We start from the raw sequence: 20,252 nt of genomic DNA, 5'->3' as shown, positions 1-20,252 counted from the left end.
TCGTGAAGTGTTAATGTATGAATTATAAATTAAATAATGAATTTTGTGTATGATAATAATGTCCCATTTGTTATTTTGGTGATTACTTAGTCTTTTGTGGAAACGTACCTTAAACCATAGACTAAATGTCACGGGAACAGAGTAAAGCAAGAGGAGCATTGTTATTAATCTTTGATGACAAGTTGCTCGTAGTCTGTGTATTGTCCATTGTGTAAATATTGTAAATAATAAAATGCGAATAAGTGAAATCATAAAAAACCTTTCACTATCAAAGTTACTATTATTTTTATTGATTGTGGCTTGTGAGATTTGAGATGTGAATGCCAATGGGCTATGTGAACGAAGAAAGTCGGAACAAATAAAATGTTATTTCTTTTAATATATTCTCGTTTTATTTTCAAACCAATATAGAATAACAATTACAGAGGTTATTTGTTGTTGGCGATTTAAATGTCAAGGAATTTTTTACAAGTTTCCGTATATTCCTTCATTTTACTGCACTGAGCGTCCTGCTTCCATGATGAACACTCCTGGAAAATTGAGACAAGTGATATAACAAATGAACGTATCTCAATTTCTACATGTTTTTTCTTTTTGGCTCCGAATTAACGATATTAAGAAAACGAAAAAGAATATGTTATTCAGATGCTTAAAGTTACGTCAAAATCGATTACTGCTTCATAACCAAAACAATGATAAATACCATACTTTAGATGTATGGATGGATGGACGTTTGTTAAAAGGTATCTCTACAAATGCTGCATGAATAAAATTTGGCATTGATGGAAAATAATGACTGGAAGAACACATAGGCTAGTAATTAAGTTATTTTTAAGTCCATGCGGACGGAATCGGGGGCGAAATAGCTAGTAGGATAATAAAACAAACTCACGAAAATCATATTAATATAGACGCATAAGTAGAAGTTTAGAGGTTCACAGGCGTCGTCACTGGCGCTAGAGTCGGCCATTAACTCTATAAATTTCCCACCAGAACAGTTGCGTCTCACTCTCTCTATACTTGCTTTCTCACTCGGGTACTCTTTCTCCCATTGATTTAACAACTCCTTCACCTTTTTGTCATTAATCTTATCATCGACTAACAATCCGTTTTCTTCTGCGAGACATTTAAAGAAATCACACTAAAAAAAAATGAAGATTTAGTTAACTTTTTAATAAAATTATTTTTCGTGACTTGTTTGCTTCAAATGTTGGGCGTACGGCCAGCTACATTTTTTAGCATTGATAGCAGTCCGTTTATGATAACTTTTAGTACATCTTTATATTATTAATGCAATTGTAGTAACTTTAAGTATTATAATATATAGTACATACCTGCATGTCTGCGTCGTCTTTGCATTTTGTGGATTCGCCACTGTCGTCCCACATTGAGCCCTCGCAGCATTTCTTGTCATCTATCTACAAATTACTCTTAACTTTAATTTGCTCTGCTGGTTAATTAAATAAAAAGATGCTCCCTCACTTTTATGAAACAAAGCGAAGTTGAATAACGGTATTCGAACCCAAACTATTGGTTATTGGCGGTTCAAATTGTGTCGCAGTTTTTAAATCGGACAATCAATATTGTCATAGTTATTTTCCACACGATTCTATGCTCAAGTGCATACTATAATGTTTTTGCGACCATTGCATTTAAATGTTAGCACAGAAATTATGGCTAAATTATACGAGTACGGAATGTTAAAGGTACGGAACTCTTTATTGACAACCAGCTTCAATAGCAATAGGAAACTTCTGATAAGAAAACAACAAAACGATAGCGTAATTGTTCCATCCTTTCAGGTGTGCGATGACTAGGATAATAGAGATACATTTTTAAATATAACATTTCAGTATTTTGTGATTTTTTTAAATTATATTATTCTTACTCACTGTGCTATTGAAAACTGCCTGACACGCTTCATTCTGTTCTGTAGAATCCGCAAACACCTGGTGTAGATTCAAACATAAATAAAACAGTTTAAGAAAGTTGACAGAATATAAACAAATAATGAAAACATTGAAAACTTACCTCACAGTTAACAAATAACAAAATAAAAGCAATGAAGTACACAGCCGCCATCTTGCGAACTCGACTGATATTCTTATGAATAGTTTCGCGCGTTGAATACGTTTATATATGTTTGGTGGTTGTGCATAATTTCCTATTCTATCCCACTAATGGTGCCATATTGTGAATGGCTTCACAAATTATCTCCATCGTTGAACATGACCTTGAATCAGTGTTACGTGGAAAATGTTGAAAATAATGTGACGTTTTTTGATGTACCTACCTAATAATTAAATATAGTTCAACTGTGACATTCTATGTCGGTTAGCAGTAATTTTTTTTATTCCAAACAAACGTAATTCTTTTTGTATATTATAAGGTGACAGCCGAGCAATAGGCCATCCTGAATACGCCTGAAAAGTGAAGCGACCGCTTTCTATGGACATCCGCAATCACCTACCTTCAATCAACGTAGGAAGGGATACAGAGAAAAATGATAAACCCCCTTTCTATAGTTTTTATGTTTCTCTATGTCAATCTAACTATTGGGATTGTAGGCATCTTAGTAGTTTATATATCTAGTTTTTTTTATCTAGGTAGAGGGGACAGTTTTTACATTTTATGTATACTTGTTTAGAAGGTGGAAAAACACGGATTTTTTTACAACAATTATATTTAAGTAAACAAAATCAATAGTTGATGAATAATATTTAGTAAAGTTAGGTTAAAATTTTGTGCACAATGTGTAATACTAATATAATCCATTGAAGCAAACCAATTTTAATATTTTATACCTAGTTCTAGGCTAGGGATGGTGAACCTTTACGTATTTGCCATTAATGATATACGTTCATTGGATTGTTATCCCTTATTTAAGTCTTGGAAAATATCTAAAAATCAATGTTTCTTAGCAGTTTGTTGCTGTCTCCAGAATTCTTCTCTGTTCTCCAAAAATCTGATAGCTTCTTCAGCTTGTTTCATCACGACGTTGTTTTTCTTATCAGCAATCGCTAAATCGGGATTCTTGAGAAGGTTTTCTAGGTAGATTTTATCAGACATCAGCTGTCCCAACACAGGTCGTGATGATTTAGGGCTCTTTTTTTTCGCTGGTTTTTTTACATGTTTCACCGCCCCGATGGTGTTTTCTATCGCCTCCTGGATATAATAAACTTATATTATAATTCACTACACAACAATCTTGTCAAGTAAATATTTAATTACCATATAAGTTTTTTTTTTGGAGCGTCGGTGGCTCAGGGTTCAAGCACTTGACTTGCAAACTTCAGGTCCTGGGTTCGAATCCCGCTATGTGTTTTTCGAGTTCCGATTTACATACGTACATTTATCTGACATTCTTACGGGGAAGGATAACATCGTGATGCAACCTGCACATATCTGAGAAGAAATTCAAAGTGCGAAGTCAACCAACCCGCACTTGGCCCGCGTGGTTGACTTTGGTCTAATCACCCTTAACTTAGGATAGGCTCCAGATTGAACCTATGTAACAATGTACCTTTTTTTTCAGAGGGGAATGCTTTATGCATACTCCGCGCCCCGGGGGGGACGCGGTAGTTATGTGGGATTCTCTTCCGGATGGAAAGCATACCCACTAAACCCCTCTGTTCCTCCAACGCATCGGGACGGGACCACGGGCACGCTTTCGCTCTCGTAACAATGTACCTACTCTTACCATGAGATTTTATGCTAAACATATAAATTATATAATACTCATTTTCATAATTTCAGTTCAACGTAACGATTGGATTTTCAACAATTTCATACCCTCCCTAGTTCCACCAACGTTCTTTTTACAAGTTGAAATATGTAATGATTTTAACACCTGAGCCTTCTGCACTCCAAGTCTGAAGTCGTTCAAATCAGGTCTGGTACTAAGTCCACGATGGTAATGGACTAGACTGAGTTCAAACTCTCCGCAGTAGTAGAGTGCCTCCGCTTTCTGCAGCAACGCGCGGGCATGCTGCGGGTCCAGCCGAAGTGCAGCCTCCGCGTCCGACAGAGCCAGCTGGGGCTCCCCTAGTAGCAGGTAGCACTTACTGCGCGCTACGTACGCCGCCTTCTCTTCTGGAGCTAGCTCTATCGCCTGGAATAGACAGTCTTTTGTGGAAAAGCTACATCAGTCGTTTCAAGGTCGACCCACACGGTTCTTCGAAAGAAGATTAGGTAATCAAAGGCTAACTTTATAGTTGAGTCAGTCCTTACAGCAGTAAGGACAATCAAGGACGTGTACAGTAAGGACAATGTCCATCAGGAAAGAGACCGTTCTCTATCGCTATTGAAGGCATGCATTCGAAGGCATTTGTAGACCAACCACTACTTATAAAAAAATTTAATCTATAAAACCAGTCCCTTTTTAAATGTACGCCTTGCTTTATTCCAAATAAGGAAAACAACTTCCGTGTTCTTTTAAGTTTTGGTCTCGGATTTATTTAAATATAACAAAAGAAGTCACGGATTACTTAACACTAGAGATTTTTTTCTAACTGTTCGTAATTTGATTGTTCAAGCGAACATTGAGTAGTTGCCAACCTTGGAGGCTTTATCATCTTAGGCTACTTATGAAGTATTGAACTGACAAATCATTTAGAGTTCATTTGAAGATTCTCAAAAAATGCAATGTTTGATCTAGCATTATTTGATTTACACGTGTATCGTAAAGTTAAAGACGTTCAGTTACTAGGCAACCAACACCTACTTAACAATAGCCATATTACAAAATCATGCTTTATGATAACTTGATGATTTAGTTACTATGATTTTAAAAGCTTCCATTTTTACTTACGTTTGTGTTGTTATTTAAAAATTCTACGTTGATTTAGCCAACGACTTCACAAAATATTACTTCTTCGGGAAGCTATGAAAAATACCTTATCAACGAACGAGAGGGCTGTGCGATAGCGTTCTCTTGTCATCTCAGCGCGGGCGAGTGCAAGCAGCGTGCCGGCGTCGGCCTCTGCCGGCAGCTGGAGCGCACTGCTGCGCTCCGCTTGGTCCTTCATGTTGAGTGAAAGCTTGATGTCTTTGGAGCCCATGACCACGGCCGCCGCACGGTCCTTGTCTGTGTACAATTCCTCCTCCCGTCGACGTCGCTCTCGCTTCACCTTTCGCCTGTAGCTCTTCTTCTTAGGCTCCACAGACTCCTTCCTTTCCTTCGTCGTTTGCTTATCTTCTTCTCCAGACTCACTTTTCTCAGCCGACGCCGGCGCTCGCTTGCTGATCGAAGCTTTAGGTACAGGTAGCTCCTCTTCATCATCACCAATACCAACTCTGACGAAACTTTGCAGGAATTCAGCATCTTTAGTTGGCCCGAGAATGGAACGGATTTGAGCTTTTGCCGTATCCTCGTTCTCCATTATGGTACCGAATAGTCCTTACGTAAAGGTGTCGCGAATGACACCCTGACAATATCGACGCCCTCGCTGTCGTAGTCATAGCAACGGGAAGTGTTTTCGCACACTCACCACACGCGTTTAGTGCCACAAGTTTTCTTGCAAGGGAAATACGTGTTTGAAGGAAGGAAAAAGTTTAACAACTCAAAGTATTACATACAATTTGCATGATACTATAGAAAGTTGTTAACTATAATTCTTTTCGTCTATTAAAAACTTGTTCATGTACTAGACAAATGAAAAAAAAACTAATCTCCATTTGGCTCGAGACCCGTTGTTTTCCATTGGACCTACCGTTCAAACGGTCCATAGGATTTTTTTCTAATTAGACCAATTGAGTCCAAGATAATTTATTTCCCTAGTGGGTAAAACCTAACTGGAAGCACCCCACTATTCATGACATCTATTAATGACACACCTTCAGTTTTGACTGTATAGAAGGAAACTGAATTGTATGTAATGGAAGGAAATTGATTGTACCTTGGTAAGCGAGGTCAGAGCTCTTTCATAGTTTCCGTTTTTGGAGTGTCCAGCCGCTTCGTCTCTGTGCTTTTTAGCTTCTACTGGGTTGCTGGACTGCTGCTCCGGTTCCTTGCCTCGACCCATTCTCACCTACACCCATTTGATTTATATAACATCATCGAGCAGAAAACAACAGATGTGGATAAAATTGCCTAATTTATTATAATTAACTTAAAGCATGTAATTACGAATACGGAGAGACAATATTAGATGCTAAATTTTCATGTCGAAATTTTGTTGTTTTATATTTCTGGTAGCAATAAATATTATAATTATCGTTTTCTAATTAAAAAATTTCCGATCAAACATAGATTTTTTTTAACACAGAATGGGGCAAATGAGCTACGGGAACACCGAGGCGTTCATGGATTCCCATGGACATCAGCAATATTTATATTTATTTTATAACCTTACAATCATACATGTATGTTACAAATAAGCTAATATTTACGACCTTCGTTGCCTCCTTGCTTCTCAAGTAATAAATCTCTACATTCGCTAAGGCTCATGATCTGATAATTTTAATCGCCATACGACCGGCTTCCGTGATTGAACACAATTTATACCAACCTATCTATAATCTTTGCTTTTAGCATGAAATAAGATAAAATACTACGACATTAATAATGTTATCATGATATGTATGAAGTGTATTTTATTTGCCAAATTAAGAAATTTCTCTAACTTCTTTTATAGGTAGATACCCTTTCCTGTTGTGGGTCGCGTCTTATAAAACTTGATACGACTTAAAACTGCCCCCTTAGTGTAACTAACATATTTTGGTCATGTCTGTAGACGTAATGACGAGTCCATCGAGCGCTTGGTGGTGCAGGGGAAAGTGGAGGGCACCAGACCACGGGAAAGATCGCCTGTGAGGCGCCTGTGAGGCGGCTATAAATGTCCCCATACACCAATTTACTAAAAAGGCAGCGACTAGGGAGGAGTGGGATCGCCTCGTGAAGCAGGTCACTGATACTTGATTACCACAACCAGTCTAATGACTGCAACGACGAAGACGAAGAAGAAGAACCAACATATTATAAAAAATAAGACAACTATTCTATAGTAATTTTTCAGCTCAGGTAAATAAGATTTTGTCTTTCATGGTCAAGGCATCGTTTGAAACATCGTTCTTTTATTATTTAAATTATTAAAACGTGTACCAAGTTATTATAAACAATATAAACAATTTATTGTAAGTAGACAAAAGTTAACGACGGACAGTTAAGTTGTATATAGTACAAATTAACGTAGTTCGTTTCCAAGTTAAATAATCAATTTAGTTACTGCGTCCCGCAGCCGAACGACATCGCTTCCATTTTAAGGTTGCTATTTTCTTGGTTACAATTGTAATTTAGTTACTCATGATCAAAGTATTAACAACAATTATGCTGAAGGTTGGATATGGAAAAAGGTCTTTTCTCTGTTGACTTTATATCCCCTTTCTATCCTTGTAAAATAGAGGAAAAGGGAAGGGACAAGAATTAGACTTCTCAATGTTTACAAATGCAATTAACCCTTATGTTCATTTTGTATAGTATACCATACATACAACTTTATAAAAATATACGATCACTATAAAATAACTTTTATCTTATGTTTTTTTAATCTTTTTTTTTGCTTTTCTTCAAAAAAGAAATCTTGCCACAATAAGGGTTAAATAAAAATAGTCGTTTTTGAAATCGACGCTGATTTCAGTTTCTTATTTTTTGGATTGTGTTTGTGGCAGCCCTAGTCAAAAGCTGATTATCATGAATATTATTCATGCAACCCTGTCGACCATGGGAATCACGAAATGCTACACTTTTCATCATAATGCAGGAAAAAGTTTCTACAACAGAAAATTAGACAGCAATCAACGTTCTTACGTTTCTTTTAATAAGTTTATTATTTTTAAAAATCTTTAAAATTATGAATTAAGACTATTGATTTTTTTCTTCTAGCCTTTAACCAGATACATAAAGATTTTTTTTTATTTTTCGTGACTAATGTCGAAGAACTTTGTAACGACGAAAAGAATCCTTACTTCTTGTAACGTCTTTTATCAAACTACAAAAACATATATCATTTATATTTAAGCGTTTCTCAGTGGCAGAAACTCATTAAAACCCTTTGATTAATAGGCCAAGTGGTAAGATTACAAGTTTGATATATCCAATTACAAAAGCTGTTAAATCCGGCGTAATTTTCTGAGCGCGCCTAAATCGCTGTCATCGCGCTGTCAACCAGCTATTTCGTGTTCGTCACGAACGCGCCAAAATGAACAATGAATAATGGCCGACTAGAAAAATTAAAAGCAAACGCTAATTTTAAATAGCTATCAGTTTGCTATAGCCGAAAGATTTTTTTATCTTACTAATATAAATGCGAATGTTTGGATGGATAGATGGATGGTTTTAAGAAAGTAATTTTTTTATTATATTTGGCATGGATGTAGAACATGACCGGGGACAACGCATTAGTCTACTAAAATATTTATTTTAATTGCGCGAGAACAAAGTCGCGGGCGATAGCGATGTATAAATATTTTTTTTAAATTTACATTTATTTGAGATTAAGAAATTACTCGGATTCATTTTACATTCAATAGAAAAAAAAATATTACAGTTAACCTTAAATACACGATTATCTATCATCCGATATACAAAAAAAGGTAATTTTCATAACTGATTTATGAGTGGTGCAGAATTTTTTTTCTTTCATTGGTCTGAGCATTAGCATAGAATACCGACATGCGATCAACTCTAATATAATTTAATTTATCAATGCGATTTGAATGACGTCTCCGAATTTATCATTTTGTAAGGAGATCACGCGAGGTCGATTCGTACTGAGTTATGGCCACATAACAACGAAATTACTAAAAAAAACGTCGACGCTTATAATGTTAAAATAATGTTTTTTTTTTCAAAAGCACAGATAAAACTCTCCCGGAATATTGTATTTTTGTGATATAGGGTTGTTTATGCTTCTTACTAATATTATAATTGGGAATGTTTGGATGGATGTTTATTAGAAGGTATCTTCAGAACGAATGCATTGATTCGTTGAAATTTGGCATACTATGCTAGGGCGATTAATAGTTTTTTTTTTAGTTCAGTGTGAACGAAGTCGCGTGCGACAGCTAGTTTCTTATAAAGCTAAAATTGTTTACAAATATGTAAGTGAAAAGTTTTTAGCTGGAGTGTCTTAAGATTACTTTTGAAACTAAAATGTATACAACAGTATTTACAACAATTATTTTTGTAATTAAAAATATCATTGTTTATTTTGCTATGTTAGAAAACATATTTATTTTCATATTATAATTATTTTATATTAAATTTAAAAGTTCATCTTACTCCACAAACACTATTTAAAATCTTTAATAAAAAAAATCTTTCTAATCTAATTTAATCATCATGATCATCAGCTTCTGTCTGATCATTGCTGTACATAAGCCTTCCCCGATCTGATAAATCTAATTTAGGCTAATTCTAAGAAAATCAACAAAAAATTGGCTTTAAACACATTATAGTATAAATTTAAAAAGTTTGAAAATTCAAACGCGACCGAAAACAATTAACAATATGTAATTCTTAACTTCAAATATAATTACGTAATATTAACAAATAAACTTACCTTTGAAAATAATTGGCAAAGAAAATTTTAAGTCTTAAAAACACAAGTAAAATTTCTTAAGAGAACATTCAATAATGAAACAAAACACTTCCAGTAAAATAGTTTGTGCCCTGTACAAATGGGGTTGAATCGCGGACTGAGCAAGAATACTGAGCTTGAAGCAACTAGTGGAAAGGCTTTTAAGCATTAATGAAAGCTTTCGCATGCTACGCGGAGCTTTCAGCTTGAAGCTACGCTTTCCTAAGCAAAAGTTCGTCTCGTGTTGACAACGCTAAACTTAGCTAATTAGGTCGTTTATTTTTTATGTGTTGGTACTACTGAAACACATTAATTGGTTTATTTTGTTTATAACAAAAGTAAATAAGTCCTAAAGAAATCGAAAAATTATAACTACGGAATTTATTATATAAATAAGATTAAAATAATGTGTATGTGTGTATAATGTAGTAATAGGTTATTGAACTTTTTGGAGTGTTAAATATTTTTTTAACTTCAAATATTAAAATTCAATGCTTATAGTATCAAAAACATATCAATTTGAGCATTTTAAAACGCAATTCCGAGATTGTCAAATATCTGAGTTTTTATAATTAATTAATACTTGTCTTTTATTTTATTATTGTGTTTTTTTCTGTCACCGACATTTTTATTTTCCTATGCTGTTAGCTTTTAGTAAAGTAAATGCAAAGTCATTTCCGTATTAAAGTTTTGTTCAAACGAGAGTTTTATTTACTTAGACTGCATTATTTCGAAGTTGGATATTGCGTAAGTTATGTCACGCAAGAGTCGAAACAAATTTTTTACTTGCTATTTTTGTTTGCTTAAATATTTGCAAGAATGTCACGGAGGCTTGCGATATATTTTAGAATACATAACACGATAACGTATAATAATTATATGAAAACAACCTTTTGTTTGCTTTGAAAAGTTTATTGACTTTAAGCCATGCTGGCTTAGGTAAGAATCCATTGGATGTTACGGATATCCATACCCATAGTTTATTACAAAGGGACGTTTTAATATAGTTTGTAGTAAAATTATACAAACTGCATACTTTGTTGTTAAACATGCTTTTAGGAATGAAATAATATCCCCAGTCATGTAAATTTAAATCAAAGATAGCCTTTATTGCGTGAGTATAAAGTTGATTTTCAGACAGAGAATTCCAAATCTTTGATTTTGGAGCACGCAATTCCGTCGTAACAATAATTAATGTAATAAGGGCATTAGGGGACATTTTTGACGATTACAACGATGGAAACTATGAAGAAACAAATTGTTTTACATGAAAAGAAATTTCCGAACGATTACATTTTTATAGCTTTTTATCATAAATCTTTCCCTCGTAAATTCTTTGTATTATTGTTCAGTGAATTACAAAGTTACGTTTAGTTCTAGGTTCTACGTGAAATAAAAGTCCAATAAATTCTGACGAATGTTTATATTTAAGAATAAGCATTTATTGTTAGAAAAAATAGTACAAAAGTTATTTTTATAAATATTGTATTTACGTTAACTACCAACACATACAGCCATAGACGTCTAGCTCCTAGACTATATTTGAAACTTAAACATTTTTTTTTAATTTGCAATTTCGATACTGCTCATACAGAAAATGTGATCTAATTGAAAAGAAATAAAAGTGACTAGAATTTATAAAGAGTTACAAGAAAGTCAGAAAACATCGAGAGCGAATAAAATAAAGCATGTATCCGTTACATCAAGGTCTCAGTATTCCAGTTGTTCACTTATTGTTTTAAAGATCACATTTGATACTTAATCAAAATTAATACACGATAGCTCTACTTTTTTTATATTTGTAATAATGACCATGGAACGTCGTTACAATGTTGGGTCAGTGAACCCTTTTTCCAACACTAAAGATGTTACAAAAAAATTGAACTTAAAACATCGAATTTTCGTAATAAAAAAATCATCTTATTTTTTTTAATAGAGAAATAACCTTTGCCAAAAGTCATTAAGTTTACATGATATAATAATAAGTATGAATAATTATTTGATAAAAGGAACAATTTAACTGCGTAACTTAGACGAGAAGTAGATATATTTCCGTACAATTATAATTGTGCAAAATTATTTTTAAATTGTAGCGTTTAATTATAATAAAAGTATTGCTATGATTTCCGTTTCATTTGAGCTGGAATAAAACATCTAAACAAAATACATATCTAAAAAATATTTGACACAGACAATTCAGTCGTAGATAATTTATTATTTAAATAAATTTTTGATAATTTCAATATATTTATTTAATTTTGCAGATATGTTGGGTTTACACTTGAATGGTGACTATTCAAAATATTTTACAATATTGTGATACGATTTCAGACTTAGATATTGTAAAAATCTCACGAAATTAAATCTTTCCTAAATCTAAAATAGTATAATGCATGTTAATTTTAAAACTCTACGAATAAACAAATATGAAACTTTGTATTAGAACATTTTGTTTGTGATAGTTATGTTTAACATAACATACAAAACATAGATGACTAATATTAAATAATATACTAAATGGTCAAATCTGTCTGTCTACATGTTACTTTTAAAAATATAAATTAAATAGGAACAATAATATAATATTTGTAGCAAGCTTACCAACTACGTAGATATGATATCGAAAAATACTGATTTGATATTTATTATTACATCAATGTAATAAAACCTCAATTGCTAGAGAGCACAATCTTTGGTACAGGTAAGGTCGTCTGGTAAGTCGGTGGTGGTACTTCCTCTTCTTGTATGTCCTGTAAACAATAAAAAGATTAATGGCATAAGACCACAATCATAAAGAGAGAAAACATGTTGTGGTAAAGTGGTATGGCATACCTGGTGAGGTGTCACTTTGGGTACATTTTCGGAGACGGCTGAGAGACGTCGCCTGGACATGGCACTCGCGGAACGGTGCCGTCGCTCCTGCTGGCTGCTGTCACTTGCGCCGCTCTGCCGCCGCTTTCTCACTCCTTCCTCACTACTCCTTCTGCCTCCTTCTTCACTGCTAGCTGACTTTTTCGCTGCCAGTTTAGTCATTCTCTGCTTCGCCTGACGCGCGGCATTCTCTCGTATGATCTGGTCAGCACGAAGGCGAAGGATCTGAGCAGCTTCTTTGTGATGCTTCAACGCCGCATCTAAATCGCTCCGGGATAGTGCGAATAGATTTGAATAGCCCCGAGACCTGGGAATATGTATAATTATTATATAACTTCGAGACATTATATATGAGCATAAGTAAATAAGCAGTGTATATGTTGACGTGTTGTGTATTATTACCGGACAGTAGCGGTGCGCCGGCGCAGACCATCGATGCCTAGTAAGCTGATTTCACCGAACACTGAACCTTCGTGCAGCGTTGCCACCACTTCGTTTTCATCTTGCGACATCACCTAAATAGAATGTGAATGAATAATTAAATACTATAGATGGATGTATTTGTGCAGTAGTAGTAGATGATGGTTATACTGACGCAGCACTCGCCGCTCTTGACGATGTACATGTGGTGTCCGACGTCACCGCGCCGGACGACCAGGTCACCTGGTAGGCACGAAACCGGCCGCAGCTGCAGTACCAGGTCGCGAAGCAGCGACGCCGAGCAGTCGCGGAACAGTTGCACCTGGAAACAACATATGCGCATAACACACAACAAATTTCATAAGCGTTGTAGAACAAAATTTATCTTTGTTCATTTACTCTATCATTTATTTCAGGTTGCAAAAGTATATTTATTTAAAACGTGCAAATGAAAAATCTTATAGATTTTAATTACCTTGCTCAATGTCGACATATGCACAGCTAGAGCAACATCTCTCTTCATGTTGTACGGTAATGAATTCAGTATTTTAGATTCATCTGAAAATATAATTTAGAAATAGCAATTAGATTAGATTATTATTGAAGTCCTAATGTGGAACTACTATGAGGACTCACCGAAGCACCTCTGCTGGCTCCAAGTGTAGCGATACCAGCAAGCAACGCGGCGTTGTAGTGCTCGCGGCATGCCCAGCCGCCGCAGATATCGCGCACATCCATCCACAGACTTGCGATACTCCGTCTGCATAAAAAAAGCATTTTAACAATTGTAGTACTAACAGGCTGATATATCTGGGAAAGTACAATGTTACCCTTGCTCTGGTGGCTGTAGCGATGATGTCACGGATCTGTCCTATGAGCAGAGCGAACACAAACACGCCCATCAGCCAGGCAGCAGTCATGAATAGATATTCCACCGTGTTCTCCGGCTTCGGATTTTTACCTGTTCAAACAAAGATCTTTTGTAGACGATTTCGACGATCGTTAAGACAAGTAAGTACGGTACTCACCAATAGACGTAGCGGTCTTGGTGGCGAAGTAGAAGCACCTTATGTAAGCGTTGCCAACGTTGTCGTACACCCAACCGTTGCTCGCGAGGCCGATGTAGTCGCTCATTGCGTAGTACGCGCACGCGTTCAAATGTATCAGGTAAAAGATGTAGAATAATGTCTTGCCGATTCTTACCTAAGAAAATCAGTTTTGCATAAAAAAAGAGGACCTTAAACCAAATAAATTAATGGTCATGGATGTAGTTAGAGATGGTAATCGAAAATAAAAAGTTTCAATTGATTTTAAATGTTGTCGAGCTGTTTTTAAATATTTTTATTGGTTATACGCACTATGTATGGAGAAGATAGAACCCGGTCCATAGCCTGGTGAAACTCCCAGAATGTTTGCAGCTTCAGTAGCCTCGGGAAACGGAGTATCACCTTTTGTGTTCCGAAGTAGAAATACAAAAGGTCCAAAGGTAGCAGTGAAATTACGTCGAACTGAAAAAAATCAAGATAAAGAAGAAGAACTCTTTTAATGACTACTTTTCGAAACAATATCTGTAAAAACAGGTTATCCTATCATACCTTGTATTGCAGTTTCCTTCTATAATTCCGCCTGGTCTCCACGGGGTCGTCCACCCAGAATCCTTCGTGTAGGAACATGAGTCTGGGCTTGACAAAGGCTACGTCCAGCAAGTAGACGGCGTCACAGAAGTAGTCAGCCATCATCCATAGCGGCGTGTTCTCGGCGGTCTGATAGGGGAAGGTGGCGCGTAATGCGATGCACCATGCATTGTAACTGTAGCAAAATGTCACCAGTAGCAGCCAACTGATGTAACCACGGCCTGGGTGTAGATAAAAGAAGTGTAAATAATAATATAAGAACCCATATAGGTGGGATCCGATTATAATATAATACAATATGGTAATAGCTACTAGAAAAGCTATGAGATTTATAGCTATATTTTTTTAATTTAAATTTAAACATAACATTTCTCATTTAAAAGTAAAACCTTTGAAAAATAAGGAAAATTATAGTTACTGATATGATTACTTTGCAAACTCGCTATAAAAAAGTTAACTTTAATATCGTTTCAATTCCTTTAATGGCGTCCCGCGGACAATTAACTAATAACAAATTGTATGATTAACTCACCCTGGGGGTCGATGGGGAGAAAGGGGTCGCAGAAGGTGGGCAGCGAGAGGCCTTTGCACTTCTTGTACCGGCTGGGAGAGGATGGCACGGGGCTCTGGGGCGTCTCTATTATCGGTACCAATTGTTTTTCAGGCGTTGGTCTATGAAATAAACAAATTATACTTTGTTAGTAAAAATGAATGATTATAGCAATAAGTTACTAAATAGATTTAATTGTGGAAAATATGCCGATCATCTTTCTTAGCACTGCATTTACATAAAAAGTTGAAAGCAATGACTTTAACAAGAGAGTTACTATACAACCAATATGTAGAGTTTTTGTAGTACTTTTTGTATAGATTTTTATCAAGCTTTCATATATAAGGTTATAATTTATCACAAACCGTTTAAAAGAATTGTCTCTTGATATTGGTTCCTTAAAGTCTTTGAGTTCTGTGACTGACTCCTTGACTTCATTCTTAGTTTTAAATATCGGAGGAGGACTATTAGCAAATAACCTCACTTTTTGTATGGGAAATATTCTGAAAAAAAAACAAAATCGTTTATTTCACTTTTATTCATAACTCATTATTTTTGCTTGCTATTATAAGCTGCTAAGCTTAAGTCATCTCGTGGGATTCCACTACCAAAGTACTTGTATTTCTAAATTGTCATTCCTTACATTCTCTTCTATAAAATTGGAGGCAGCAATATTTTTCGGCAATGGAAACCTACAATTTTATCTTTCCTTTCGTCTCTAATTACCTTTTATCTTTAAATTGTCCTGTATCCTCTTTAAAATTAGTTTGGTTCTCAACGTTTGAAGATGTTTTTGTTAATCTGTAAAAATAATATAATGCATTGTTAATTTTAACGTTTTAATCTTATAAATTAGAAGAAATTACGAATACTAAATATACATTAAGTTTTACTATTATATATTGTTTGTAAAAGTATGTTTTACGCAATAAATATTCTGAAAATGCTCAAATAATATTAACAAACATTATAAGCGTAGATCTCTTGTCAAACATCGGCCTTTGGTTGTTTAGGAATTCATAGTAGCTTACTTTTCATGAGTTGGTGTTGTTTCTGGAGTGCACCAGGAGCTGTACGCAGATTTTGATGCTGATTTTAATGCGGGATGGGTCTTCGTCGGCTGCGAAGACGACGGGTGGACCGTGTGCTGGAATTATAACAGAAAATATGTAGAAAAACCTGAGAAATAATAATTTAAAAGACTGGCGGTAGATAAAGATATAATTAAGCTATTTTATTACGAATTTATACTTGAAAATTATTTTTAGTATTGTCGAATTCATGAAACTACTGGCTGTCGCCCGCGACTCCGCTCCCGCGGAATTAAAAGCAATCTTAATAAGTAGTCTATGTGTTCTTCCAGACTATTTCTACATCTATGCCAAATTTCAGCGACAACGTTCCATCCGTCCATCCAAACATTTGCATGTATAATATTAGTAAAATTGTAATTTGAATGCTTTGTTTATTGAGTCAAGATTTTTGATTTTCCTCAATAACTTTTGCATTTTAATCAATGCAGATTGGTCAAAGGTCTGAAGGCCATGTCTCTGTTGCACATTCAATCTCATGCGTATATTTAGGTTTTTTCAGATCCTACAACATATGGGGAATTATCTTTTTCTGTAATCCTCTCCCTTGTTCTTGTATTTCCATGTGTTGGGGAACACATCAACCTTATACTTTATTGTTGATTTTTTATGACCGGTTCACTATTTTAGGAAGTTTAGGTTGCCCTTTATTCGCTTGTTCCTGCCTGATTTTAAAAAAAAACTACGTCAATCTTATTTATACTATTTTTTTAGTAATCTTTGGACGATAATATCAAGTTCTAGTGCAAACAATGCCATTTTACGATCCGTTTTATTGAAGTCGTTAAGTAATAAATGATAGCTCACTCATAACGTTTTCGAATATAATATTCACTGGGATAGACGTTGCAGTCAAATGAAATATTATGCCATATTATAATCTGGCTAATCTGGATTAATCATATTAAATCTATTCAAAACTATCTTTTTATAGTAAATTTAAATTTAACTCCTGAATCATTACACTATTAGACAATATTAAATTACAAAACTTAAGTTTCAACAGGGACAAACGAGTAACCGGCTACCTGTTATAGCTAAAATGCTACCCATAGACAACTTCCTACATAAATATGCGAGATATTTTGTTTTAATTGGATTAAGATTGGAGTCACATTATTGGTAAATGGCAAAAGTGTGTTATTGTGAAAACCACGGTTAAAATGTTATTCTCATTTTTCTTAGTTTCAATTCGTTATCGATAAAAATATTTCAGTACGTGCCGCATTTGGTAAGCACTTAAAATCAATTTAGTATTCAAATCACAATGTGTCCGGTGCGCTGAGGTTAATGTTGCGTCCTCGTCGTGCCCGACACCGTATCGCTCCGACACTCACCTACACACCACAATTACCGCTTTGTACTCATTTGCATATTGTTACCGATAAATTATGAATTTTGACAATTTATAATCGGACTAGACTTTATAATATTTGTAAATATTATCACATATAGATGAATTTACGATTTAATTATATAGTTTAGTTTAGTCATTTTAAAAATAACTCCAATTCGTTTTATTGACATTTTCCTTTTTAAATAGACCGATTAAAATCTGCCGGAGTTGACAATAAGTTAGTGACATTGATTGTTCCTTTAAAAATGTTTGTATCTCCAAAACAGACTTATTAAAAATATCAACAAAGCCCCAGGACAATGAGATGCTCTACTCTTCATTTCTGTGTACGTACTTATCTCTATTAGAACTATCAAATATTTTGTATATCATCCATCATATGTCTACGGGGGTGTAAATTTATCTTTGGTAAACATAATTACTTAATACTTATAGGTAGGAGGGCGCGGCAAAATATTAACTTTGTTTAGTGCCTGACACGCATTACGCACAGCCCATGGTTACTAAACCCAATTTTATTGATGATAAAAATATTGATTTGAAGAGTAACTAATAAAATACCGTAGATTCAGAGTTAGAAACATCAATTGTGACTTTCAGAGTTGTATTATAAATCTCTTAGGGACCATCTGATGATGATGATCAGGTTGATACCTGCCCTTGTCCCTATCGAGGGTTGGCACAGTATGTACTCCTCCATACATCTATATCATCACATCACACAATCTATCCACACTTTCTTCCGCATTCCTCAACCTTTGTAGCCACATTTAATCTCATTCTTTTTCTTGTTTTTCGAAATGTCATCTCTCTTAAAGACTATTTACTGTAAACTATTTCCGACTACCAGTAAACGAATTAAAAATTAAAAAAAAAAGAAGAATAAGACGAAAGACTTTTTAATCTTTTATGTATTTATTTTTAAAATATAATATATTGGAATACCTAAAGTATTGAGATAATATAATTTATTCTTGATAAACTCTAAACCGAAGCCATTTTCAAACATTTTTAACTAAAAGTCATAGACAATTGTTCTATTTTTATATTATTATATTTTGATAACAACATTATAAAGACATGTAATTGTTATAGTATAAACAGTCAGTACAGCAAATAAAGAAACTATTCTATTTGTTGCAATTAGTATACAAATCGCGTGCCAGGAGACAATTGAGGCTAACTTAGCTAAAACTGAGAACATAATTGCAAACCCACTGTCTTCAAACAATTAGTTTACATTAAATAATAATTACAGAGCTTTACGATTGCCACTTAGGTGATTTCAAGTTAACACAGGAAATTATAACTAAAAAAAAAACATAATTAGTTGTTTATGTTTGAAATATGGGCTATATTTTTTAGTATAAAATTATTTTACATTTTTCAATAATAAAAATATTTTACATATTTCACAATTTTTAAAACTTCTAAATAATAGTTAATAACTCTAAAAAAAATTGAATTTAATCAAACTCCGAAAATTTGAATATTAACGCGAAGACGAAAATAATAATTCAATAGTTGCAAAACTTTTTATGTTCGTATACGATGTTCATTAAAAAATTGTAAACTTACCACATCAACTTTAATTTCCATATTCAGAGTTAAAACTTCATTCTAAATTCAAAAAGATGACAGTTTCAGCCAATCGGCAAAGTATATTTTCCCGCGCGCGTTGTCTATGAACGTCCCCATTCACTGTCCACAACTTACTGGCCGATAAGAAAACTTAAGTCGGCGATACAACGCTCTATGCTCTATAGATGTTGGTATATTGTTTTGTAAGATTTACCGCAGGCGCGTAAGTATAGAACACACACTTAACAAACAAAAATATGAACTATTTTCAGTATTTACTAATAACAATGCCGTGTAATATGTTTTTATTTATATGTAGAAAATATTTACGTACAATCATTGTTGAGTTATTAAAAAAAATGTTTTCGCGGGGCTCTTCTCGAACTTAAAAGTCGATTAAGAAAATTATCGATAGAAATCATTTAAAAATGCTACCTGTCACACCTAAACGTTTGTTTTGTGAATTTTCAGTCGTATTGATCTTTGCAAGGTGAAGCGTAAAAATAGATTTTTAACCTTTCTTTGACTTACAAAAAGAGAAGGTTCAGGACGACATAATTTGGGCTTAGTATTCATAAAATAATTCTTATTAATATTATAAATGCAAATGTTTGGATGGATGTTTGTTAGAATGTCCAAAATGACTCAACGGACTAAATGTAGAACATAGTCTGGAAGGACACATAGCCTACTACTTTTTTTTTAAATTTAGCGCGGATGACAGATAGTGAATAATAAACCAAAATGTTTTAATAACTTACCCCTCGCATAAACTTGAGCAAATCCAGCACCATGACTAAAAATTCTTGAACAATATTGCTTGAAAACTTATGTTTCGTTTGTGCCCAGAACGCAGTAAGAAAATGTATGAATTGTCAACCTTCTGAAAAATCGATTTATTTGCTCTTTTCACGTAATGGTAGATGTTAAATATTTGTATAGTGGTAGATATACAATATTTAGAAATGCGTATTTTTAGCGAATTCGTCTTCGTACATTCGCCAGTTTCAACGTTTAACAATGTAACTTTCACAGGACACTTTACTGTAAATTTCATATAGCACTGTTTACTATTTATATTTATCTACACAATTTTCTAGAAACTTCAGTCTGATACGAAATAGGAAATCTGAGCGAAATAACTGCGCTAAAGCTACGTTTTGTAAACAC

The 20,252-nt window shown here is 34.2% G+C and overlaps 3 protein-coding genes across 3 annotated transcripts; all 3 read right to left on the bottom strand.

The window, feature by feature from the left end:
* Positions 1 to 369: 369 nt before the first annotated feature.
* LOC106118301 (uncharacterized) lies at positions 370 to 2,305 on the bottom strand. The gene is made up of 5 exons (XM_013312932.1): positions 2,032 to 2,305; positions 1,893 to 1,949; positions 1,335 to 1,418; positions 893 to 1,141; positions 370 to 530 (listed from the first exon to the last, which is right to left on the bottom strand). The coding sequence occupies exons 1-5, from the start codon at positions 2,080 to 2,082 to the stop codon at positions 447 to 449; spliced, it is 525 nt and encodes a 174-aa protein (XP_013168386.1). The 5' UTR covers positions 2,083 to 2,305; the 3' UTR covers positions 370 to 446.
* A 592-nt stretch (positions 2,306 to 2,897) lies between these two features.
* Positions 2,898 to 5,381, bottom strand: LOC106118105 (tetratricopeptide repeat protein 25). Its single transcript, XM_013312659.1, has 3 exons — positions 4,896 to 5,381; positions 3,851 to 4,111; positions 2,898 to 3,165 (listed from the first exon to the last, which is right to left on the bottom strand). The coding sequence occupies exons 1-3, from the start codon at positions 5,379 to 5,381 to the stop codon at positions 2,908 to 2,910; spliced, it is 1,005 nt and encodes a 334-aa protein (XP_013168113.1). The 3' UTR covers positions 2,898 to 2,907.
* Positions 5,382 to 12,080: 6,699 nt separating this feature from the next.
* On the bottom strand, positions 12,081 to 20,252 carry CngB (Cyclic nucleotide-gated ion channel subunit B). Its single transcript, XM_013312709.1, has 15 exons — positions 19,844 to 20,252; positions 16,085 to 16,200; positions 15,780 to 15,854; positions 15,419 to 15,556; positions 15,036 to 15,175; positions 14,465 to 14,724; positions 14,228 to 14,377; positions 13,898 to 14,072; positions 13,700 to 13,830; positions 13,506 to 13,629; positions 13,345 to 13,427; positions 13,045 to 13,191; positions 12,852 to 12,964; positions 12,411 to 12,756; positions 12,081 to 12,328 (listed from the first exon to the last, which is right to left on the bottom strand). The coding sequence occupies exons 1-15, from the start codon at positions 19,874 to 19,876 to the stop codon at positions 12,248 to 12,250; spliced, it is 2,112 nt and encodes a 703-aa protein (XP_013168163.1). The 5' UTR covers positions 19,877 to 20,252; the 3' UTR covers positions 12,081 to 12,247.

The sequence above is a fragment of the Papilio xuthus genome, unplaced genomic scaffold (assembly GCF_000836235.2).
Source record: "Papilio xuthus unplaced genomic scaffold, Pxut_1.1 DF827597.1, whole genome shotgun sequence".
Classification (NCBI taxonomy): Eukaryota; Metazoa; Arthropoda; class Insecta; order Lepidoptera; family Papilionidae; genus Papilio; species Papilio xuthus.
This window is presented reverse-complemented; position numbering and strand designations above follow the sequence as displayed.

Bases quoted from the DNA above. Each gene is read 5' to 3' on its own strand.
- CngB (XM_013312709.1), bottom strand. From the start codon at position 19,876: ATGGTGCTGGATTTGCTCAAGTTTATGCGAGGG. The intron at 15,855-16,084 runs GTAAGCTACTAT...TTATTTTTACAG, and splicing joins ACAACACCAACTCATGAAAA to ATTAACAAAAACATCTTCAA. The intron at 12,329-12,410 runs GTATGCCATACC...TATTGTTTACAG, and splicing joins CCAAAGTGACACCTCACCAG to GACATACAAGAAGAGGAAGT.
- LOC106118105 (XM_013312659.1), bottom strand. From the start codon at position 5,381: ATGGAGAACGAGGATACGGCAAAAGCTCAAATCCGTTCCATTCTCGGG. The intron at 4,112-4,895 runs GTATTTTTCATA...TGTCTATTCCAG, and splicing joins CCCTCTCGTTCGTTGATAAG to GCGATAGAGCTAGCTCCAGA. The intron at 3,166-3,850 runs GTGTTAAAATCA...TATTATATCCAG, and splicing joins TTGGAGTGCAGAAGGCTCAG to GAGGCGATAGAAAACACCAT.
- LOC106118301 (XM_013312932.1), bottom strand. From the start codon at position 2,082: ATGGCGGCTGTGTACTTCATTGCTTTTATTTTGTTATTTGTTAACTGT. The intron at 1,142-1,334 runs GTATGTACTATA...ATTTTTTTTTAG, and splicing joins AAGACGACGCAGACATGCAG to TGTGATTTCTTTAAATGTCT. The intron at 531-892 runs GTGAGTTTGTTT...TCAATTTTCCAG, and splicing joins TCTATATTAATATGATTTTC to GAGTGTTCATCATGGAAGCA.